General features: G+C 31.7%; 2 protein-coding genes and 1 long non-coding RNA gene across 3 annotated transcripts; all 3 read left to right on the forward strand.

The window, feature by feature from the left end:
* Positions 1-945: 945 nt before the first annotated feature.
* On the forward strand, positions 946-2,068 carry LOC140051623 (uncharacterized). Its single transcript, XR_011845542.1, has 3 exons — positions 946-1,085; positions 1,363-1,494; positions 1,894-2,068. It is a non-coding gene; the product is annotated as an uncharacterized lncRNA (long non-coding RNA).
* An 8,878-nt stretch (positions 2,069-10,946) lies between these two features.
* LOC140051611 (uncharacterized) lies at positions 10,947-16,652 on the forward strand. The gene is made up of 10 exons (XM_072096880.1): positions 10,947-11,216; positions 11,746-12,051; positions 12,350-12,628; positions 13,212-13,517; positions 13,854-13,943; positions 14,194-14,472; positions 14,613-14,918; positions 15,214-15,492; positions 16,086-16,364; positions 16,614-16,652. Exons 1-10 carry the CDS (start codon positions 11,033-11,035, stop codon positions 16,634-16,636), a joined length of 2,331 nt encoding a protein of 776 aa, XP_071952981.1. The 5' UTR covers positions 10,947-11,032; the 3' UTR covers positions 16,637-16,652.
* Positions 16,653-17,193: 541 nt separating this feature from the next.
* Positions 17,194-19,290, forward strand: LOC140051620 (immunoglobulin superfamily member 22-like). The gene is made up of 4 exons (XM_072096893.1): positions 17,194-17,551; positions 17,873-18,151; positions 18,375-18,683; positions 19,056-19,290. The coding sequence occupies exons 2-3, from the start codon at positions 17,968-17,970 to the stop codon at positions 18,680-18,682; spliced, it is 492 nt and encodes a 163-aa protein (XP_071952994.1). The 5' UTR covers positions 17,194-17,551; positions 17,873-17,967; the 3' UTR covers position 18,683; positions 19,056-19,290.
* The last annotated feature ends 6,947 nt before the right edge of the window (positions 19,291-26,237 follow it).

A 26,237-nucleotide genomic window follows, 5' to 3' on the forward strand; every position in this document is an offset into this window, starting at 1 on the left:
TGTGGTAGAAATAGGAACCAAGCATTAGTACAGTACAACAAACTGTTATTCATTAATGAATGGATGTTTATCCTTTACTGGAGTTAGAGAGTCATATCATTCCCAATGAAAGTGTTTCTTCTGCTTTTAACCCTCCTGCGCACTCTGCTTATTATTGTGTCCTTTTGCTTGTTTTATGTTTTTTGCTGAAAAAGAGGAATTAAGTAAGAAATAATGTATTTTAACTCACACCTCATGTATTTACAGTATGTTTTTTTTCTCATCAGTTATTCATTTTTTATTAAATTTTATTTTTTTTTTTTTTTTTTTTTTATTTTTTTTTTATTTCATTATATAATACGTTACATGGGAAAAACATAATCAAATAAAAAATTAAAATAAAAAGCAACAAACAAAAACAACAAAGATATCCATCTAACAAATTAAATACAGGTTCATAAAAATTATTCTACTCTCTAAACCATTTTATATTTGATTTATAAATTCTTCTAATTTTATCCATTTTCTATTAAAAATACTGTCCTCAAAATTCTGATGATAAATAAATTTTTCTGTTTCATAAAACCTTTTTAACTCGTTCACAACCATTTTGATAGTTGGCTTACATTTAACTAGTTTACATTTATAAATAAATGATTTTACAATTAGAATAATTGCATTAATGGCTTTTAAATTAAAAAACTGATGCGCATCTTGGTATCCGAAAATTATGCTCTCTTTACTAAAAATAAATTGCACTCCAGTTTTTTCTGAAATTTTTTCCTGGAGGAGGTTCCATATCCTTTTTACTATTGGACAATTACAATTAAATTTTATTGCTTTATTATTTAGTTTTCACATCTTGATAGACTAATAATAATAATAATAATAATAGGATATTGAAAAGGGCCATGCCTCTGAAATAATTTGGATTTAATGTCTGCCATTATTTTTAGCATGTGGTGGCAATAGTCATGGTTGGAATTGTGAAAATTTTTGTTCCAGACGACCAGACCTTTCTTCGTGTAAAAACGTTCTGTTTTGTTTACCTGATCCATATGGATGTACCTGTGTTACCGGTTACAAAGGAATAAAATGTGACATAGGTAAATATATAATCATGGATTTATCCATAATTAAAAAAAATGTTCTGCTTTTCTTCCTTAATATACATTTTAGTTACAATCAAGTATAACAATCATGTATAACAGCCAGATAGGTATCTGTTAACAATATAATATATTCTAAGGAATTATTCATTTTATCACAAACTTTGAAGATTTGTTTTTCCTCTGGAAAAAGAAAAATCTTTTGAAATGTTGCGTTAAATAGGCCAATGGTTAATTGTTTAATAACATAATATTTCAAATCATCATCAAACAGAATGTTCACCTGGTACATTTGGAGCAGACTGTACTCAAACATGTCATTGTCAAGAAGGTGCATGTGATCGATATACAGGAATATGCACTGAATCGGCATGTGCGTTTCCGTGGACAGGATATAACTGCCAACGTAAGATAAGATAAGATAAGATAACTTTTATTGATCCTCAAAAAGGAAATTCATTGCTCGTCATAATAACAAGAAAACACAATAAAAACAAATACAGTATAGCATAAAACCATTCATATAAAAACATAAAAAAATACAAGATAAAATTATCTTCTTGACTTCCTGAATTCATTATAGTATAAGAAAGGTTAAAGTTTGCCAATTATTAAAATCTAATCTTTTATATTACCATTATCTGATGATAATCTTCGAAAATTTGTAAAGTAAAATCATTTATACAATATATTTTAGGTTTTTCTTTTTTTAATTGATGAAATATCTTTGTGTTGGTAACAACATAAAATTAAATGAATATAAACTAAATATCCTTAGAACAGCATATTTTGATATTTCGTTTAGAATGCCAAACTGGTGAAGTGTGTGAAGAAAATGAATGTAAGGAACCATGCGAATATTACAGAGAAAATGGCATATGTAAAGAATATGTTAGTAAGTTCCCTGTTAGATTTTCATCAGTAGAATCCTTACAAACGATGATAGCGATGAAGTAGCTCTTTTAAACCCAACATGTTCAGTCTTGGTCACATTTTATACTAATTTGAATTTTTAGTGTCCTGTCAGATTGCGTGTGTCTGTTTGTTTGTTAGGATTACTCAAAAAGTTATTGCAAGATCTTTACCAAAATGAAAATTCAGATAGATATGTTGTCAGGTACCACTCCATTCAATTTTAGTAGGCAATCCGAACCAGGGTCATAATTCAGGACCTTTTTTAGTATTATTTTCGGACCTGCTGAAACTGAAAATTATTTTCTTGAGAACTACTTGTCCAAAAAACTTCATTTTTGAACAAAAGGCAAGAGTTAAAATTTGTGATCTGTAATTTTAAAACATAATCTATATATAAATTTACGTAAGGGCAAAATTCGGTAAATCGCGCCTTACTTCTATAATTTTTACTCGATGGTATATAAAGTTGGTTCGTACTTTCGGTACTGATTTTAACCGCCTGATGTAACCCTGTTTACTAATTAAATTAAGTTAGATAATAAGTTATTGACGGTTAAAACGAATTTAGGTTCCAAGATTTGCCCCAAATAGGGGTGTTTTCCGACCGTGGTATACACTGTATAATGGATGTCCGTCTTGAAAAATACCCGCCACAAAAATGCGAGGAGGCTTCGCATTTTCCTATCTCCTCCTACGATAATTGTTTTTAATAGCTGAAAACCGGTTGAACAGCTAGAGTACACCATCATAATGTTGAAGACAGGCCGATTTTCTTTAAAAAATACTATTTTGATAGATTTAATATACGATTATACAAATCTATTGATTTGCGATGAATGGAACATCCCAATCTCTCAGTCTGCCAGAGTTTGGTTTAACACAAGTACTGTAGGTAAATTTATGAGCCCTTGGTTTAACACATACGGTAGGTAAATATATGGGCCCTTTGAGAATAAACTTGCGAGATTGTGGATAGGCTCTACTGTTAGATATATAAACACATTATTATATACAAATAAACTTTATACTGACAGTTCTTTCTCAACGTTTGTATTAATTAATAATTACCAAATATAAACGTCGTAGTGGTGTATCGTGACATGGTACTTTAATATTTCAATCGATTATGACAGTGACAGTTTTAACTAAACTAAATAAAGAATGTTCTCTAATATAATTAGGAATCTCTTGCCATACACGGGGAAAATTAGTGTACAATGAACATTTAAAAGAAATAAATAAATAAATAAAATAAAAAAAGTATTAAATCGCAAATGTTTTACTGTATTTAGAGGTATATTATTTATAGGCCTATAAAACATGAAAAAAATATTTCGTTACTGAGTGGATAAAGAATATATTTAAAAATTGTTCCTCTTTGTACCTATCCGCTTTCCCATCCCTCAACCCTAATGTTACATACAAAACACAAATTGGGTTTCTTTAAATGAGTCCAAATCAAAAACTTGGACTCATTTTGTGATAAGTTTCTCCTTCGGAAGTAATTCCCAGGGTGCTAATTTTAGTTGACTACATAAATCATCGTGTCTATTTATTTGTTTCTGTAAACGACAATGTATAGGCCTATAGTCCTGCGGTACGTACATTTGAAATCGCCAGTTTTGTTACGCTGAAATTACTGTGTATTCGAGAACCATCTGTGGGAACGACCTAGATGGTACGCGAGCGAAGCGAGCGTACCATCTAGTTTGATTTAATGTACAGATTTTGTTATACTAGTATGTCAAAAAGTATTTAAAAAAAAAATGAATCTGTATTTTTTGTGTTGCTGTTCTCTTGTTAGTCAACTGAAACCTATTGTTAGTTCAAAGGATGGTTACATAACCATTACACTAACTTGTTGAGTTGAGTGTTGCAGTGAAAAAAAAAAAAAATTATCCAAACCCAAACCAAAAGTTAAATAGAACCAATAAAAATTAACTAATTAATTTTTTATATATTTATATTTTGAATTGTCAGGAATTATTAATGCCACATTTGTACCAGCAAATAACAACCAGAACACAACTGCATCATGTTCAGTAAAACATTATGGTACAAAAAACATTACAACAATGATTATGGTGACTAACAAACATTTCACTGAAAATATTACAAAAGTGGTAGAAATAGAACAAGATGGTGAGAATATAACAACATACACATTTTCGGTGACATCAAATGTTGATTCAACTTATGAATGTGTAATTGCATACCCATGTTTTTCGGCTCGGAGACAAATATTTGCTGATATTTTTCGTAAGTAATAAAAACTATAATCAAAATTTGCGTTACTTTTAAATCATTTCAACAATTCTATCTTACTAGGGAAATATTTTTATATTTACATCACACTTGAATGTTATATTTGTTTATTTGAAGAGAATCAGTTAAATGCGCCTATTGAACTTGGGTCTGCCTTGTTTGATTACACAGTTCCAATTCAACTCATGAAAATATTGCTCTCACATTTCCATTTTTGAGCATTGACTGTATTTATTTCATATGAGCTAAACTAATTGACTATTATTTTTACATTTTATAAACAACTTATTAGGGTTGCCTGTCTACAATGGAAGCTTGACAGTACTCAATATATCAGGATCCTTTATCACCATTGAATGGACGGCATGGGACAGCAATATTGATTATGGAAATGGTCCAGTTGTTGGATACTTTTTATACCACAAACTGAGCAATACAAATGATTGGAAGAAGACATTATATGAGAATTCTTTATCGGGCACTGTTAATGGGTTGTGTGATAAAGAATACACTTTTAGTGTTTCTGCTGTGAGACCTGGTGAAGGGGGTGAAGGACCAATTGGAAAAGATGGAGTCACAGTAAAACCTCATTGTGAAAGTAAGTGAGCACTGTAGGTACAAATATAGAATCATAACTGGGAGTTTGTAATGTGAAACATTCACATTTTTGGGATAATTACCACTTTATTGGACATCTGTTGCCTTGTTCAAGGAGGTTGCAAACTTTTTAACTTTACTTACCACTTAAAACACCAGATAACCTAAAGTTGAAAATGATACAGTAGTAATGGGATATTGTGACTTTCGCCCTTTTGCCGACAATGTGAAGTATTTTTCTTTTTATTTCTTGCCAGAAATTATCAATGCCACATTTGTAGCAGCAAATAACAACCAGAACACAACTGCTTCATGTTCAGTAAAACATTATTGTACAAAAAACATTACAACAATGATTATGGTGACTAACAAACATTTCACTGAAAATATTACAAAACTGGTAGGAATAGAACAAGATGGTGAGAATATAACAACGTACACATTTACTGTGACATCAAATGTTGATTCAATTTACAAATGTGTAATTGTGCATGAAGGATTTTCTGTTCAACGTGAAATTTTACCTGAAGTGTTTCGTAAGTCAAACAAATTGTAATAATTAAAGATTGAAATATAAATCTGCATTACTTTTTTAATCTTTCCAGCTGTTATGTGTTATTAATGAAACATTTTTATATTATTACAAAACCGAAGCATGTCATTTATGGCCTAGTCTTTGACCTACCAAGACAAACTGTAAGATTCGACAACTAGACCCTGTCTGGAATAAAACAGACAATCTTTCAACTCATGAAAATACTCTCGTCTTAACTATTTAAATTATTCTCTGCTCAACTATTAACTATTGTTGATTATTGACATCAATACACAACATTTTTTATTAGGGTTACCAGTCTACGCTGGAAACTTGACGGTACTTAATATCTCAGGATCCTTTATCACCATTGAATGGACGGCATGGAACAGCAATACTGACGATGGAGATGGTCCAGTTGTTGGATACTTTTTATACCACAAACTGAGCAATACAAATGATTGGAAGAAGACATTATATGAGAATTCTTTATCAGGCACTGTTAATGGGTTGTGTGATAAAGAATACACTTTTAGTGTTTCTGCTGTGAGACCTGGTGAAGGGGGTGAAGGACCAATTGGAAAAGATGGAGTCACAGTAAAACCTCATTGTGAAAGTAAGTGAGCACTGTATGTACAACTATAGAATCATAACTGGCAATGTGTAATGTGACACATTCACATTTCTAGGCTAATTACCACTTTTTTGGACATCTGTTGCCTTGTTCGCGATACCTTACAAACTTTTTGACTTCCTTAACTTATAAACTCCAAATATCTAATTTGAAATGTATATAGTAGTAATGGAATAGTGTGAGTTTTGCCCTTTTTCTGATAATGTGCACCTAAAGACATTTTTTTTTAAATTTGTTTTCAGAAATTATCAATGCCACATTCGCTCCAGCAAATAACAACCAGAACACAACTGCATCATGTTCAGTAAAATATTATTGTACAAAAAACATTACAACAATGATTATGGTGACCAACAAACATTCCACTGAAAATATTACAAAACTGGTAGGAATAGACCAAGATGGTAAGAATATAACAACATACACATTTTCTGTGACATCAAATGTTGATTCAACTTACAAATGTGTAATTGTGCATGAAGGATTTTCTGTTCAACGTGAAATTTTACCTGAAGTGTTTCGTAAGTCAAACAAATTGTAATAATTAAAGATTGAAATATAAATCTGCATTACTTTTTTAATCTTTCCAGCTGTTATGTGTTATTAATGAAACATTTTATATTATTACAAAACCGAAGCATATCATATATGGCCTAGTCTTTGACCTTCCAAGACAAACTGTAAGATTCGACAACTAGACCCTGTCTGGAATAAAACAGACAATCTTTTAACTCATGAAAATACCCTCCCCTTAACTATTTAAATTATTCTCTGCTTAACTATTTAAATTGTTGATTATTGACATCAATACACAACATTTGTTATTAGGGTTACCAGTCTACGCTGGAAACTTGACGGTACTTAATATCTCGGGATCCTTTATCACCATTGAATGGACGGCATGGAACAGCACTGACGATGGAGATGGTCCCGTTGTTGGATACTTTTTATACCACAAACTGAGCAATACAAATGATTGGATGAAGACATTATATGAGAATTCTTTATCAGGCACTGTTAATGGGTTGTGTGATAAAGAATACACTTTTAGTGTTTCTGCTGTGAGACCTGGTGAAGGGGGTGAAGGACCAATTGGAAAAGATGGAGTCACAGTAAAACCTCATTGTGAAAGTAAGTATAATACACAGGTACCAGGATTGCCTGGTGAAGGGAGTGAAGGACCAATTGGAAAAGATGGAGTCACATTAAAACCTCATTGTGAAAGTAAGTGAGCACTGTATGTCAACTAAAGAATCACAACTGGGAATGTGTATTGTGAAACATTCACATTTTTGGGATAATTACCACTTTATTGGACATCTGTTGCCTTTGTTCAAGGAGGTTGTAAATTTTTAAACTTTACTTACCACTTAAAACACCAGATAACCTAAAGTTGAAAATGATACAGTAGTAATGGGATATTGTGACTTTCGCCCTTTTGCTGACAATGTGAAGTATTTTTCTTTTTATTTCTTGCCAGAAATTACCAATGCCACATTTGTTCCAGCAAATAACAACCAGAACACAACTGCATCATGTTCAGTAAAACATTATGGTACAAAAAACATTACAACAATGATTATGGTGACTAACAAACATTTCACTAAAAATATTACAAAACTGGTAGAAATAGAACAAGATGGTGAGAATTTAACAATGTACACATTTTCTGTGATGTCAAATGTTAATTCAACATACAAATGTGTAATTGTGCATGAAGGATTTTTAGCTCAGAGAGAAGTTTTACCTGAAGTGTTTCGTAAGTAAAACAAATTGTAATTAAAGATTGTTTCAAATACAACAGTCAATCTTTCAACTCATGAAAATACTCTCCACTCAACTATTTAAATTGTTGATTATTGACATAAATACACATTTTTTATTAGGGTTACCAGTCTACGCTGGAAACTTGACGGTACTTAATATCTCAGGATCCTTTATCACCATTGAATGGATGGCATGGAACAGCAATACTGATGATGGAGATGGTCCAGTTGTTGGATACTTTTTATACCACAAACTGAGCAATACAAATGATTGGAAGAAGACATTATACGAGAATTCTTTATCAGGCACTACTAATGGGTTGTGTGATAAAGAATACACTTTTAGTGTTTCTGCTGTGAGACCTGGTGAAGGGGGTGAAGGACCAATTGGAAAAAATAAAGTCACAGTTAAAACTCATTGCGAAAGTAAGTATAATACACAGGTACCAGTATTGCTTTCTTAGATGAAAAAATTATCAAAATAATAGTAATGCGCTGCATCTTCATTCAAGAATAAGCGACTTTGATAACCAGAGGGTGGCCTATTTACAAAGTCAATCAGTACAAAAATGTCCATCTAGGCCCTAGCGTGGTGATGTAAATTTACATCATCGCGCTAGCCTCGCTCCTATTGCACTCTTTTTGTCCCTTTTACCTTTAAAATATGGCGCCCTCTGGAGTTATTGAAGTCGCTTATTAAAATAGACATATCCGTTTCTGGATTCTCGTTTAAAAACACATAAATATTATTTTTTGTATTTAAATTAACTAATCAAAATTCATGTCAATACATTACATCATAATATTATATATACGGTATATGTTTATTATATATAAACATATGTTTATTATATGTTATAAACGGCAGTGTTATATAGTCGTCATCACCATAATCATCATTTCCTATGTACTATAGAAGAAATAATTTAATATTAAATATAATATTTGTTGTTATTGTTATTACAGTAAACATTGATACATTTTATGAAGAAAATTGTGAAGTTGAATGTAATAAATCATGTGGGTTTCAAAGAGTGAATGGCACATGTAAGGAAAGCATGTGTATGCCTTATTTGCTTGAACCTGATTGCGATGTTGGTAAGTCCTTGTTACTTATAGATTAGTTTAAATGAGTATTCGTTTATTTGCCGAGAACCGCACTAGTAAAGATGAAGTTATTGCCCTTTTATAATCCAAACTAGTCTAGGGTCGTGTTTATACAACACCCTAAATTTGAACACGGCTTTAATTTTTAGCGTGTTGTTCGGATCGAGGTCAACCCACCTTAACGTTTGCTGTTATACTAGAAATCACGATACCGTGTTGTACCGGAAGTTTCATCAACACGCAGTGCATGCTAGGATAAAAGGTCAAATCGTTGATCGCTTGAATTGGCGGAGCTGATCGTCGCCTCCTCGCTGTCCGATGTATTCGCGCGGTTTTTACCATTTTCATTATTGTATTTGTTCACGTTTGCATTGTGTTTATTTTGTTCTCGGTTCATTTAAATTAATAAAAGTTATTTTAAGGGTTTCATTGTTTCTTCTATACACTATGGAAGAAGATGCCATTTTTGCGATGTTATTTTTTATTCTGTTTGGAGAGGGAAATGATAGAGGCCTACTACCACTACGAGTTGGCCCCACTAGGCTAGGCGGAAGACGTGGTAGGAGGATGATTGCTGGCAGCGAAGCAGCAATAAATGGGCCCAATCTTGTTAGCAACGTTGCATGACATGATTGATATTACGACCTGTTTTAACGAGAGGTCAAAATATACCCTGAGGACACTTCCAACACGGTAACGGGGACCGGGAATCCACCAAATTTTAGGATTCAGCCAAGTAGCCTTTTTTGCAATTAAAATCTCATTACACGGAATCTCTTTGTTGTTATACAACACACTTCTCGTAGGCGTGTAGAATATGCGTGTAATAGCGTGTTGTTTAAACGCGCCCTAGGTGGTCATTAATTTACTTAATATTGGTAAACAGATAATATTTTGGCACACATGGCATTTCATACGTATTATACTTGAGATTCACAAATTGAAATGATTGGTGGAATAACAAGAAATATTTCCTACAAAAAAAAAAAACCTCGGCTTTTAGTTTTAATTATTGTTTTTGTCATTAAATGATGTTTTTTTGAAGTGATATATTCTATTTGATAAATTAGGAAATAATGATTTATTATCAATTTATATTTGTTTGACAATCAGTAGGCCTAAAAATGTAGTGTAGGATACATACAGCTTTCGACAAACGTGTCTTCATACATTTCAAAGACTCTCTTCTCCCATACGGGGTTTGAGCATGCCCAGTCCGAGTTTCCAAAGACCAATTATTTTCAGCCATACCAAACAATAAGCTACCGCATGGTAACTCTAATGATTCCGTTCTCTTGGATATAACTGCCTAACCTAAAGGAGCGGAGCGAAAAAATTAACAAGATAATAACTGGAGACTGGGCAAGTCTAAGGTCCATGGAAAACCTGTGTGTCTGGAGTCAGTTCAACAATTCATTGTATGCTGTACTATTTGGATTTTTAGACACGACTTACACTTCCAACATTAACAAACAATGCATAGCCTATCAATCTTCAGTCATCAATGCTGAATTTACTGTTGTCAAGAAAATCTAAAAAAATATTTATATTTACATATTGCACATTTCCAAACTAGTCTACGTTCTAGACGGTGATTCACTTAGGTAAAAAGATAATATTTGGGCACACATGGCATTTCATACGTATATTGCTTGAGATTGACAGACAAAAAATGAAATGATTTGTAGAATAACAAAATTAACAAGATAATAACTAGAGTCTGGGCAAGTCTAAAGTCCACCATGCAAAACCTGTGTGTCTGGAGTGCAGTTCAACAATTCATTGTACACTGTACTATTTGGATTTTTAGACACGACTTGAACTTCCAACATTAACAAACAATGCATATCAATCTTCATTCACACATTGCTGAATTTACTGTTGTCAAGAAAATCTAAAAAAATATTTATATTTATTTGAATTGTAAGGGTTCTATACAATAATAAGGTATTCTGTGTTAGTGTACGATGTAGAATTTATTTTTCTTTGATAATTTATTTAATCTGCTTTACTTTTTCATTTTTTGTCAGAAATTATTAGTGCCACATTTGTAGCAGCAAATAACAACCAGAACACAACTGCATCATGTTCAGTAAAACATTATGGTACAAAAAACATTACAACAATGATTATGGTGACTAACAAACATTTCACTGAAAATATTACAAAACTGGTAGGAATAGAACAAGATGGTGAGAATATAACAACGTACACATTTTCTGTGACATCAAATGCTGATTCAACTCACAAATGTGTAATTGTGCACAAAGGATTTTCAGTTTATAGAGAAATGTTTGCTAAAATATTTTGTAAGTAGGAAAAATTATAATCAAGTTTAAATCTATATTATTTTTTAAAATGTATGTTATTATTATATTAATATTTATATTAATACACTTTGTACAATTTGTTTTCATGTTCTGTAGGTTATATATTTTATTATATTACACAGCCAGCTTTTCATGTTGTGTAATGTGACAGGTATTTGAATAGTTTGCAACTATAAAATAACAACCTGCAATACATAAATACATTACTAACTGTTCTACCGGCAAAAACTTAGCGTCTCATTTGCATGACTTAGCATTTCACATTCATATTCAGCTCAGCCCAGTGCCTCGTTGCATAAAGTAATCATACATTAACTCAAGAAAATTTCTTTTTCATTTCAACTCATAAACATTCATATTTGTATTTTAATATGAATAAGTAGTAATGTACTAGCAATTTTCGTTAAATGTTAATTAATAACAGGATTAATATTGATTTTGATGGTGAGATATTATTCTGTTAAAAAACTAATCTTGTTATTGTTTTAAACCACAACATTTTTATTAGGGTTACCTGTCTATACTGGAAAATTGGCGGTACTTAATATTTCAAGCTCCTTTATCACCATTGAATGGACAGCATGGAACAGCAATACTGATGATGGAGATGGTCCAGTTGTTGGATACTTTTTATACCACAAACTGAGCAATACAAATGATTGGAAGAAGACATTATATGAGAATTCTTTATCAGGCACTGTTAATGGGTTGTGTGATAAAGAATACGGTTTTGGTGTTTCTGCTGTGAGACCCGGTGAAGGGGGTGAAGGACAAATTGGAAAAGAGGAAATCACAGTACACAATCATTGTGAAAGTAAGTGTAATACATTTATCAATACAGCATCAGAAATAGAAATTGACAATGTAATACATTCAAATTAAAACACCAATGATTATAAACTTTATTGCCTTTGCAACTAAACATCTCCAGTTAATTTGAAATATAAAGTGTAATATTGGTTATTTATACTATTGATTGATAAATTTTGTAATTGTAAAGTCCTATTTCATGTTTATTTTTTGTTTTTATTTACTATTTCATTTGAGGTGTGTTTTGCTCTTTCTTGAAAATATGAATGTATTGTAAACAACTTGTTTTTATTTCTTGTCAGAAATTATCAATACCACATTTGTAGCAGCAAATAACAACCAGAACACAACTGCATCATGTTCAGTAAAACATTATGGTACAAAAAACATTACAACAATGATTATGGTGACCAACAAACATTTCACTGAAAATATTACAAAACTGGTAAAAATAGAACAAGATGGTGAGAATATAACAACGTACACATTTTCTGTGATAGCAAATGTTGATTCAACATACAAATGTGTAATTGTGCACAACGGATTTTTAGTTCAGCGAGAAATGTTTGCTAAAATATTTCGTAAGTAGGACAAATTGTAATCAAGTTTAAATCTATATTACTTTTTGAAATGTATGTTATTATTATATTAATATTTATTTTAATACACTTAGTGTTTCCTAATTTGTTTTCATGTGCTGTAGGTCATTTATTTTAATATTATATTACAACAGCCAACTTTTTATAAAATGTTGTATTCATGTTGTGTAAATGTGACAGGGATTTGAATAGTTTGCAACTAAATACCAACCTGCAATACATAAATACATTACTAACTGCTCTGCCAGCAAAAACTGAGCATCTCACTTGCATAACTTAGCATTTCACATTCCTATTCAGCTCAGCTCAGTGCCTCATTGAATAAGTAAAGTATCATACTGTTAACTCAAGCAATTTTCTCCTTTTCAACTCATAAACCTTCATATTAGTATATTAATAAAGTAGTCATGCACTTTTCATTTACAGTTTAATGTTAATTAATATCAGGATTAATATTTGATTTTTGGTTTATTAAAATTTCTTGAGTATTGACTGATGTCATGGTGGGATTATTGTGTTAAAAAACTAATCTTGTTATTGTTTTAAACCACAAAATTATTTTTAGGGTTACCTTTCTGTACTGGAAAATTGGCTGTACATAATATTTCAACCACCTTTATCACCATTGAATGGACTACATGGAACAGCGATACTGACGATGGAGATGGTCCAGTTGTTGGATACTTTTTATACCACAAACTGAGCAATACAAATGATTGGAAGAAGACATTATATGAGAATTCTTTATCAGGCACTAATAATGGGTTGTGTGATAAAGAATACACTTTTAGTGTTTCTGCTGTGAGACCTGGTGAAGGGGGTGAAGGACCAATTGGAAAAAATAAAGTCACAGTAAAACCTCATTGTGAAAGTAAGTGAGATATAAATATTTATCAATACAGTATCACAAATAGGAATTTACAATGTTATCCATTTTAGGCCAATGATTATATATGCTACAGTTAAGTTTAGGTTTACTGGTGTACAAACTTGCTGGCGGGCTGATTATTACATTTTTATTTCAACCTTAAATACAATTGATTTTTTGCGTTTTATATTTATATATTCGTCTACGCCAAAAGAAAGTTTAGTGTAAACAACAATTTGAATTTATACTGAAATTTGTGTTGTTTCAGGTATTAGTTTAGTTGTTTGATCAATTATTTTCGTAGTTTATAACGATTATTTTGTTTTTCCTTTTAAAAAGTAAACATCAAATATATATGGAAATTTCAACTACTAATGCGTTATATGATCAATACGTGTACCGGGATTATGCCAGTTTCAATTCATCAGAGTAAAGTATTTCATTCATTATTTTGTTTCAATTTAAACTTATATATCATATGTATATTTTGATATTTACAAAAGTAAATAAACATTGTTGAACTCTATTTTAAATGTCTTACAATAGATCAAAAGGTTTTGACAATTAGAATTATTTAATGTTTGAAAGTTGAATATTAAAAATTTCTATTTTTTTTTTATACTTCAAAATGTATATTTTCTATTTATTTAATCTGCTTTACTTTTTCATTTCTCATCAGAAATTATTAATACCACATTTGTAGCAGCAAATAACAACCAGAACACAACTGCTTCATGTTCAGTAAAACATTATGGTACAAAAAACATTACAACAATGATTATGGTGACTAACAAACATTTCACTGAAAATATTACAAAACTGGTAGGAATAGAACAAGATGGTGAGAATATAACAACGTACACGTTTTCTGTGACATCAAATGCTAATTCAACTTACAAATGTGTAATTGTGCACAAAAGATTTTCAGTTCAGCGAGAAATGTTTGCTAAAATATTTTGTAAGTAGGAAACATTTTAATTGCATTTAAAATCCTCTTTTTTTAAAAATCTATGTAAGATTTGTATTTTGTTATATTATAGTTGTATTATGTTAAAAATCTAATCTTGTTATTGTTTTAAACCACAAAATTATTTTTAGGGTTACCTGTCTATACTGGAAAATTGGCGGTATGTAATATTTCAAGCTCATTTATCACCATTGAATGGACGGCATGGAACAGCAATACTGAAGATGGAGATGGTCCAGTTGTTGGATACTTTTTGTACCACAAACTGAACAATATGAATGAGTGGGAAAAGACATTGTACGAGAATACTTTATCAGGCACTGTTAAAGGGTTGTGTGATCAAGAATACAGTTTTGGTGTTTCTGCTGTGAGACCCGGTGAAGGGGGTGAAGGACCAATTGGAAAAGATAAAGTCACAGTACTCAATCAATGTGAAAGTAAGTGTAATACATTTATCAATACAGCATCAGAAATAGAAATTGACAATGTAATACATTCAAATTTCAACACCAATGATTATAAACTTTATTGCATTGCCTTTCCACAACTAAACATCTCCAGTTAATTTGAAATATAAATTGTAAAAATGATTGTACTGTATTGATTGATAGCTTTTGGTAGTTGTAAAGTCCTATTTCATGTTAATTTTTTGTTTTTATTTACTATTTCATTTTGTATTTTGCTCTTTCTTGAAAATGTGAATGTAAAAAAATTGTTTTTATTTCTTGTCAGAAATTATTAGTGCCACATTTGTACCAGCAAATAACAACCAGAACACAACTGCATCATGTTCAGTAAAATATTATGGTACAAAAAACATTACAACAATGATTATGGTGACTAACAAACATTTCACTGAAAATATTACAAAACTGGTAGAAATAGAACAAGATGGTGAGAATATAACAACGTACACATTTTCTGTGATGGCAAATGCTGATTCAACATACAAATGTGTAATTGTGCACGAAGGATTTTCAGTTCAGCGAGAAATGTTTGCTAAAATATTTCGTAAGTAGGAAAAATTGTAATCAAGTTTAAATCTATATTACTTTTTATATTAACACAGTTCAAGTCCAGTGTTCCTTGATTTTTTGCATGTGCTGTAGGAATTATTTATTTTATTACATATTGCACATTTCCAAACTAGTCTACGTTCTAGACGGTGATTCACTTAGGTAAAAAGATAATATTTGGGCACACATGGCATTTCATACGTATATTGCTTGAGATTGACAGACAAAAAATGAAATGATTTGTAGAATAACAAAATTAACAAGATAATAACTAGAGTCTGGGCAAGTCTAAAGTCCACCATGCAAAACCTGTGTGTCTGGAGTGCAGTTCAACAATTCATTGTACACTGTACTATTTGGATTTTTAGACACGACTTGAACTTCCAACATTAACAAACAATGCATATCAATCTTCATTCACACATTGCTGAATTTACTGTTGTCAAGAAAATCTAAAAAAATATTTATATTTAATTGAATTGTAAGGGTTCTATACAATAATAAGGTATTCTGTGTTAGTGTACGATGTAGAATTTATTTTTCTTTGATAATTTATTTAATCTGCTTTACTTTTTCATTTTTTGTCAGAAATTATTAGTGCGACATTTGTAGCAGCAAATAACAACCAGAACACAACTGCATCATGTTCAGTAAAACATTATGGTACAAAAAACATTACAACAATGATTATGGTGACTAACAAACATTTCACTGAAAATATTACAAAACTGGTAGAAATAGAACAAGATGGTGAGAATATAACAACGTACACATTTTCTGTGATAGCAAATGTTGATTCAACATACAAATGTGTAATTGTGCACAACGGATTTTTAGTTCAGCGAGAAATGTTTGCTAAAATATTTCGTAAGTAGGACAAATTGTAATCAAGTTTAAATCTATATTACTTTTTGAAATGTATGTTATTTTTTTTTTGTCTTGTGTGAGTTCTTCTCACGTTTATTTAAATTCTCATTGATGAATATATTATATACATATAAGTACATTTGTGACAATTAAAAGTAAGTGTTTAGAGTAGTTAAAATACCGGTATATTTACATAATAAGATGCCAGAATTCATTATTAACCATATATTTTCTCATTTAAAATTTTAGATACGATGTTAATTAAAATGTAGAAATGAAAAATGGCGGTAAAATACATGATTAAAATTGTCTTGTTAAACTATCTTATTTGTGATCTTATTTGTGTTATGTATGTATGTTATTATTATATTAATATTTATTTTAATACACTTAGTGTTTCCTAATTTGTTTTCATGTGCTGTAGGTCATTTATTTTAATATTATATTACAACAGCCAACTGTTTATAAAATGTTGTATTTATGTTGTGTAAATGTGACAGGGATTTGAATAGTTTGCAACTAAATACCAACCTGCAATACATAAATACATTACTAACTGCTCTGCCAGCAAAAACTGAGCATCTCACTTGCATAACTTAGCATTTCACATTCCTGCTCAGCTCAGTGCCTCATTGAATAAGTAAAGTAATCATACTGTTAACTCAAGCAATTTTCTCCTTTTCAACTCATAAACCTTCATATTAGTATATTAATAAAGTAGTCATGCACTTTTCATTTACAGTTTAATGTTAATTAATATCAGGATTAATATTTGATTTTTGGTTTATTAAAATTTCTTGAGTATTGACTGATGTCATGGTGGGATTATTGTGTTAAAAAACTAATCTTGTTATTGTTTTAAACCACAAAATTATTTTTAGGGTTACCTTTCTATACTGGAAAATTGGCTGTACATAATATTTCAACCACCTTTATCACCATTGAATGGACTGCATGGAACAGCGATACTGATGATGGAGATGGTCCAGTTGTTGGATACTTTTTATACCACAAACTGAGCAATACAAATGATTGGAAGAAGACATTATATAAGAATTCTTTATCAGGCACTATTAATGGGTTGTGTGATAAAGAATACACTTTTAGTGTTTCTGCTGTGAGACCTGGTGAAGGGGGTGAAGGAACAATTGGAAAAAATAAAGTCACAGTAAAACCTCATTGTGAAAGTAAGTGAGATATAAATATTTATCAATACAGTATCACAAATAGGAATTTACAATGTTATCCATTTTAGGCCAATGATTATACACTTTGTTGAATATTTGTTGCAGTGGTTTAAGAGATGTTGCGACAATATAATTATTACCACTTAACTAAAAATCTCCAGATAATTTAAAAATAATAAAGTTGTAAAAATACTTGTACTATATTGATTGCTTTGGTAGTTGTCCTATTTCATGTTTGTATTTGTTTGTTATTCACTCATTTTATGTGAGTTTTTCCCCTCCATCAAAATGTACATTTAAACAAATGTTTTTTCTTGTCAGAAATCATAAATGCTACATCTGTTCCAGCAAATAACAACCAGAACACAACTGCATCATGTTCAGTAAAACATTATGGTACAAAAAACATTGCAACAATGATTATGGTGACTAACAAACATTTCACTGAAAATATTACAAAACTGGTAGAAATAGATCAAGATGGTGAGAATATAACAACGTACACATTTTCTGTGACATCAAATGTTGATTCAACTTACAAATGTGTAATTGTGCATGAAGGGTTTTTGACTCAGCGTGACATTTTTACTACAATATTTCGTAAGTAATCAAATGTTTTTGAATCAGCTCAAGAGTTTATGTTTATACTATATATATATATCAATATTTATAACACCTGACAAATAACGATGTTTTTTTTCATTAAAAGCCTCCTGCTTATATTCTCTATATTCTATGATTCTAATAGTGTAGGGTTATTGTTTGTTATTAATGCAAAACTAATCTTTTTATTTTTTTTAAACTAACACAAACATTTTATTAGGGTTACCTGTCTACACTGGGAATTTGACGGTACTTAATATTTCAAGCTTCTTTATCACCATTGAATGGACAGCATGGAACAGCAATACTGACGATGGAGATGGTCCAGTTGTTGGATACTTTTTATACCACAAACTGAGCAATACAAATGATTGGAAGAAGACATTTTATGAGAATGCTTTATCTGGCAATGTTAGTGAGTTGATGTGGGATACAGAATACACTTTCAGTGTTTCTGCTGTGAAACCTGGTGAAGGCGGTGAAGGACCAATTGGAGAAAAAACAGTCACTGTAAAAACACTTTGTTGAAGTAAGTTTAGTATGAAATATTTCTCAAGTATCAACAAATAGTAATTAATCAAAATAATTGCTAAACTAATAGTTTATTTAATTTGACTTTGTGAGAGATAATTGAAAACTCCATGATGACAAACTAATAATAATAATAATATTCATTTTTAAATGATGCAGTACTACAAAATTTGGTGATGTTAAATATGTAAAGTTACAATTTACAAAGTCTAGCTAAAATGAATTGCTTTAGTTACAATGTTACAATATTATGCTATTATTATATTTATGATTTCTGCTGATAGCAGTTGTTTATCTGAATTTGTTATTAATATTAATAATGGTTATTTATAGTAAACATTAATTTATTTTTAATGCTGATTATTTTAAGAATGTACAAATAGATCAAATGCTAGTAGCATTATTGGTGGCGCTGTGGCTGGAGGTTTTTGTGCTGGTGTCATCACATTCATTATAATACCGATTTGGTAAGTTCTTATAAAGCCATTTAATACATAGCCTATAATCTTTAAAAAAAAACTAAACAAGAAAAGTAGGCCTATAAAATTGTTTTAAATAGGCCTATAAATATCTCTGGTGTTGCATCACCTATTGTTAAAAATATTTACCAGGATTATGCAATTTGGAGATTCAGCATAATTATCGTGGTAATTCAACTCTTATTTTCTTCTTATCTTGTTATCAAACTTTAATTCAATTTAAACCTCACATATTACATTTAAACTAAGTCATAGGCCATTGTAGTTCTTTTGTATAGTAATGTCATAAGCAACTTGCATGTTTTTTTTTTTGTAAGTACAGTTCTATTAAAGTTATGCGAGTTTACCTAAAAAAGACTTCATAGGTAACTAATAGAGCTAGCTCCATGGTTTACTGGTGTACCAACTTGCTGGCGTGCTGATTATTACATTTTTATTTGAACCTTTAATACAATTCACAATTTACAATATATATTCACCGAGATCTGAAAGAAGAAAACTGAAGTCTGAAGTAACAGAAGGAAGCCCAGTAAATTTTAAGAAGATTTGCAAAGCTGACTTTGTAAACTATTTTTTATTTCGAAAGTAAATTTTTGTACGGAGCGAACTTGGAACGTTGTTTGTGACTTTGAAGTAAATTAATGTCTTAGATTGTATTGCATTTAAAGATTTATGTGGATTTCATATTTTTACATATCTGAATGGAATCAAGGTAATACAAATACTTTTATAACATATTTTGTATACATAAGTTTACATATTTCATTAGTAAAATTGTTAGCATGACAACTTTAAGATCGGGTAAAAATATAGATAAGACTATGTCAGACAAAGATACTAGGGAAGATATGGTTGACCAAGAAGAGGTTGACCAAGTCAATGAAATATATGATAAAATGGCTAGGGATATTGATTTGCCCGAAATACCCGGCGGTATGCCTAAAGATATGATGCTCGAATATTTTCGAATGAAGTTCGAGGCCGAAAACAAAAAGTTAGAATACCAACAAGACCAATTAAGATTAGAAGCAGATATAGAGCAGAAGAAAGCAGATATAGAGCTAAGAAAAATTGAATCACAAGAAAGAGTGAAAATGATGGAATTAGAAAATAGGTCTAGCTACAGTAATGCTAGGAATATAGTAGATGAAATGAAGGTAAAGGTTCCTACTTTGAAGGAATCAGATGATATTGATATATATTTTAGAACATTTGAACACTTGGCAGAAACCACAGGTTGGGATAAGAATACGTGGTCCGCTAGGTTAGCACCTGAACTGTCTGGTAAAGCTATGACAGCATATGCATCCTTAACCGTAAAAGAATGTGTAGATTATGATACCTTAAAGAAGGCAATCTTAGAAAAGTATGATGTGTCCGCAGAGACCTACAGATTTAAATTTAGAAATTCAAACAGAGTTAAAGATATGTCCATCAGGGAATGGCTGAATGAGCTCTCCCATTATTTAAAATGTTGGATGAAATGTGCTAATGTAAAAGAAGATGATGCTGCAGGCATTATTGAAATGATTATAATGGAACAGGCACTTGATAAAATGCCTGAAGATCTGAGGCTTTATCTTAGAGATAAACAAGTAAATAAGAGCTATGATATGGCTATGATAGCCGATGATTATATAGCTAATAGAGGTGGCCTTGGCTATTGGAATGCCGTAAATTCTGAAAATAAGCCTACGTATTACAAGGGCCAAGAAAATAGTAAACATAAGAATAGTACGACTCAGAATAACCCTGGAGCTAGGCAGCAAGGATACAATAGGTATCGCGGAAGGGGAGGCAAATTCCATAACTATGGTAGAAATTTCCAACAGAGAGAACCTTCAAATGAATGGATTAATGGCCTATGCTTCAATTGTAAGGAGAAGGGACATAAAATAGGGGATTGTCCTAAGATGGTAGCAAAAGGAAAGACTAGTGACACTAAGAAGGGCCCGAATGTGAAAGATGGCTTAAGATGTGAAGGACTAAAATCAGATAGACCCCAAGTAGTTATAGATAGTGTAGAAAATAAAATGGAGAAATGTACAATACCAGGAAAATTAGAAGGACAGGATATAACTATGCTTATAGACTCGGGATGTACCCAGTCAGCTGTTAAGGAAAGTCTAGTGCCTAACAAATGTTACTTGCCAGGAAAATGGGTTACGTTAAGAGGTATAGGAGGCGATATTACCGTCCCCTTAGCTGAGGTAGCTATAGAAAGTAAGATAGTGACAGGAAAAGTGATTGTAGCCGTAATCGAAGGATTACAGAGGGACATGTTATTGGGTCATGATTTGGACCAGAATTGTGGGGAAACAATGGCTAAAGAAATGTTCGTCCTAACTAGGGAGCAAGCCAGAATGGAAAATGATGTTAGAATACAAGACGAAATGATATTGTTAGGGAAAGATAGTAACTTTTAGCCGATAGAAGAGCCGCCTAAAGAAACTAATGTACAATTGTTGAAAACAGTAGTAAATGACAACAAAGTAAATAAAACTAAGTGTTTAGATGATATGAATGGAACAGAAATGAATAATTTGTTTGACGAAAATGAGGATAAAGCTAAAGATAAAACAGTCAAACATAAAACTTATGAACAACAGCACAAGCTGAACCTAACTAAACAAGAACTGATCAAATTGCAAACTAAGGATGACTCACTCAAAGGAGTGTTTGACAGGGTAGTCCCTATAGAAGAAATAGGTCAGCATAGGGTATGTTTCTTTATGAGACAAGGTATATTGATGAGAAATTGGAGTAGTATTAAAGATAAGAATAACCAAGTGGAACAGATTGTATTACCCACTCAGTGTAGACAGGGTGTATTACACTTAGGTCATAATGTGCCATTTGCAGGTCACACGGGTGTTGAGAAAACTAAAAGTAGGGTCCTGAACCAATTCTATTGGCCAGGTATATTTAAAGATGTGGTAGTCTATTGTAAAGTCTGTAAGGAATGCCAAAAGGTAGATAAGGGTAAAAGTAAAAGGAAACATACTTTGATACCACTACCGATTATAAGTACACCATTTAAACGTATAGCGATAGACATTGTTGGACCCTTATCTAGAACAAGCCGTAATAACAAATATATGCTTACTATAATTGACTATGCTACGAGATATCCGGATGCTATCCCGTTACCCAATGTTAGAGCTGAAACAGTAGCCAGGGCTCTAATAGAAGTCTTTACTAGAGTAGGATTACCCGAAGAGATTGTACATGATCAAGGAACTAATTTCATGTCTTCAATTATGCAATCTATATGTAGTATGTTGGGGATTAATCAATTAAAGACTACAGTGTACCACCCCCAAAGCAATGGGCTTGTTGAAAGATTTCACGGTACATTGAAAAATATGATAAGGACACTTACAGTTAAGCAAAGAAAAAATTGGGATAACTACATACCCCCCTTTCTGTTTGCATACAGAGAAGTTCCTAGTAAAGCGACGGGCCATTCACCTTTTAAATTGCTTTATGGTAGAGAGGTGAGGGGACCCTTGAGTTTACTCAAAAGTAATTGGGTAGAAGATGAAGAAACATCTACTGATGTTATCAAATACATGTTAGACATAAGAGAAAAAATGGAGGAATTAATGAAAGATGCTAATGTAAACAAACTTGAACAACAAGAAATTATGTCCCACAATTATAACAAGAATGCTATTGATAGAGAATTTGTAGAAGGGGACAAAGTGTTGATATTCCTTCCAGTAGGAAATAGTAAGTTAGACAGTAAATGGCAAGGCCCCTTCACTGTTACAAAAAAGGTCAATGATGTAAATTATGAAATACTAGATGGTACGCTCGCTTCGCTCGCGTACCATCTAGGTCGTGTCCACAGATGGTTCTCGAATACACAGTAATTTCAGCGTAACAAAACTGGCGATTTCAAATGTACGTACCGCGGGACTATAATACATAGTCGTTTACAGAAACGAATAAATAGACACGATGATTTATGTAGTCAACTAAAATTAGCACCCTGGGAATTACTTCCGAAGGAGAAACTTACCACAAAATGAGTCCAAATTTTTGAATTTGTGTTTTGTATGTAACATTAGGGTTGAGGGATGGGAAAGCGGATAGGTACAAAGAGGAACAATTTTTAAATATATTCTTTATCCACTCAGTAACGAAATATTTTTTTCATGTTTTATAGGCCTATAAATAATATACCTCTAAATACAGTAAAACATTTGTCAGTATAAAGTTTATTTGTATATCTAACAGTAGAGCCTATCCACAATCTCAGTAATAAAGTGTATTTGTATATTTTTATATTACATCTAACAGTACGAACATTCACAGTAAGAAATGCTGGATTCAAATGAGGACAAAAAATAGTTAATAGGTATTTAATTTACAGTATTGTCAAATTATTGCAAGTTTATTCTCAAAGGGCCCATATATTTACCTACCGTATGTGTTAAACCAAGGGCTCATAAATTTACCTACTTGTGTTAAACCAAACTCTGGCAGAGTGAGAGATTGGGATGTTCCATTCATCGCAAATCAATACATTTGTATAATCGTATATTAAATCTATCAAAATAGTATTTTTTTAAAGAAAATCGGCCTGTCTTCAACATTATGATGCTGTACTCTAGCTGTTCAACCGGTTTTCAGCTATTAAAAACAATTATCGTAGGAGGAGATAGGAAAATGCGAAGCCTCCTCGCATTTTTCTGGCGGGTATTTTTCAAGATGGACATCCATTAGACAGTGTATACCACGATCGGAAAACACCCCTATTTGGGGCAAATCGTTGAACCTAAATTCGTTTTAATCGTCAATAACTAATTATCTAACTTAATTTAATTAGTAAACAGGGTTACATCAGGTGGTTAAAATCAGTACCGAAAGTACAAACCAACTTTATATACCATCGAGTAAAAATTCTAGAAGTAAGGCGCGATTTACCGAATTTTGCCCTTACGTAAATTTATATATAGATACATAGGTGGTAGAAGAAAAGAAAAACAAATTCTACATGTTAATATGTTAAAGAGATGGTATTATAAAGTAGAAATAAGTAAAGATGGTTATTATGTAGTAACAAATGTTCAGTCGATAGAAGAAGTAGACTTAAATGAAACAGTCCATGACAATGAGTTAGATAGTGAAATAGACATAGGATTGTCTTATCATCAATCACAAACATGGAGAGATGTTAACGTTAGTAGTAATTTAAATGATACACAAACTAAACAATTAACAGAATTGTTAAAGTACCAACAGAATGTATTCTCGGATGTACCAGGTAGAACTCACTTGGTGACACATGAAATTAAGACTAATGGTGAAATGCCTATAAGGCATAGGGCATATAGAACGCCCCAAGCATTAAAGGGTAAATTGAAAGAGGAATTAGATAGTATGTTGGCTATGGGTATAATAGAACCTACAGTTAGTGCCTATGCTGCACCTATTATTGCCCTGAAGAAAGGCCAGAATCAAATTAGAATGGTGACAGATTTTAGATCACTAAATAAGACTACACAATTTGACCCTTATGTTATGCCTCGCATAGACGAAATGTTGGATGAGGTATCATCCGCAATATACATAACTACGTTAGATCTAACTAAAGGATTTTACCAGGTGCCTCTGGATCCTAAGACCAAAGACAAATCAGCATTTATTACACAATTTGGACAGTATTGTTACAATGTACTTCCATTTGGTATGCAAAATAGCTCTAGTACTTTCCAAAGATTAATGGATAAGGTATTACAAGGTACTGAGGGATATGCTAAGGCATATATAGATGACATATGTATTTATAGTCAAACTTGGAAAGATCATATTTTTCATTTGAATGATGTATTAGAAAGATTAAGTAGTGCTGGATTGACAGCAAAGCCTTTGAAATGTAAAATTGCCTATGCACAGGTAGAATTTCTGGGGCATAAGATTGGTAATGGAGAAATTAGACCCATGATTGATAAGGTTGAGGCTGTGGAAAAGTTCCCCAGACCTTTGTCTAAGAAACAAGTCCGATCATTTCTCGGATTAACGGGCTATTACAGAAAATTTGTACAGAACTATGCCGATATTGCTAAGCCATTGATTGAGTAAAAGTAATACCGTTAAGTGGAATGAACAATGTGAAAATGCCTTTGTAACTTTAAAGAAACGACTTACTGATGATAATGTATTAAAAGCCCCAAATTTTGATAAGATGTTTATATTGCAAACCGATGCCTCAAATTATGGCATAGATGCAGTGCTGAGCCAAATAGATGGTGAGGGTAATGATTATCCCATTGTGTACTTAAGTAGAAAGTTATCTGTACATGAGCAGAGATATTCTGTGCCAGAAAGAGTGCCTCTCTATTGTTTGGGCTATCAATAAACTTAAGTATTATCTGTATGGTTGTGAATTTCAAGTTCATACTGACCACCAGGCATAGAGATGGATGGACTCAATGAAGGGTGCCAATGTTAGACTTATGAGATGGGCTCTGTTTTTACAAGGATATAAATTTAAAGTTATTTACAAGAAAGGATCATTAAATGGAAATGCAGATGGATTAAGCCGTGCATAAATAATGTTATAGAGGTGTTATTAGTAGATAGTTTAAAGTAAAATGGTTTTAAATGTTAAATTTTTGGAAAGATTGACACAATCTTTTTCCCAAAAAGGGGAATGTCATATTAAATGTTGTGATTCTGTGTTTAGAGAAGGATGCTTTAGACCAGGTCCGCCTTATTATTAGCCAATCAAAATCGTATAATTTTTGGAGGGAAAATGTTATCCTCCTCTGAAGCCTAAAATTTGCATATCCAGTATAAAAGTAGAATGTAATAGATATTAGAGGAGAAGAGAGAATAAGATCAGAGTAGATTAAAGAAAAGAGAGAATAAGATCAGAGTAGATAAACGGAAAGATGATAAAGAGAATATTAAGGCTTGACTGGTAGTGGTAGAAAGATGTATTAATCGAATTTCAAGGAATAAATGTTCTAGTTGAGTTAAATATACTGTTTGTATGAGTTATCATTCAGTGACAGTGTACGTCGCGTGGAGTTATATATACGCCTGAGAAAGCTCGGAACCAA

This window comes from Antedon mediterranea, chromosome 6, assembly GCF_964355755.1.
Source record: "Antedon mediterranea chromosome 6, ecAntMedi1.1, whole genome shotgun sequence".
Taxonomy (NCBI): Eukaryota; Metazoa; Echinodermata; class Crinoidea; order Comatulida; family Antedonidae; genus Antedon; species Antedon mediterranea.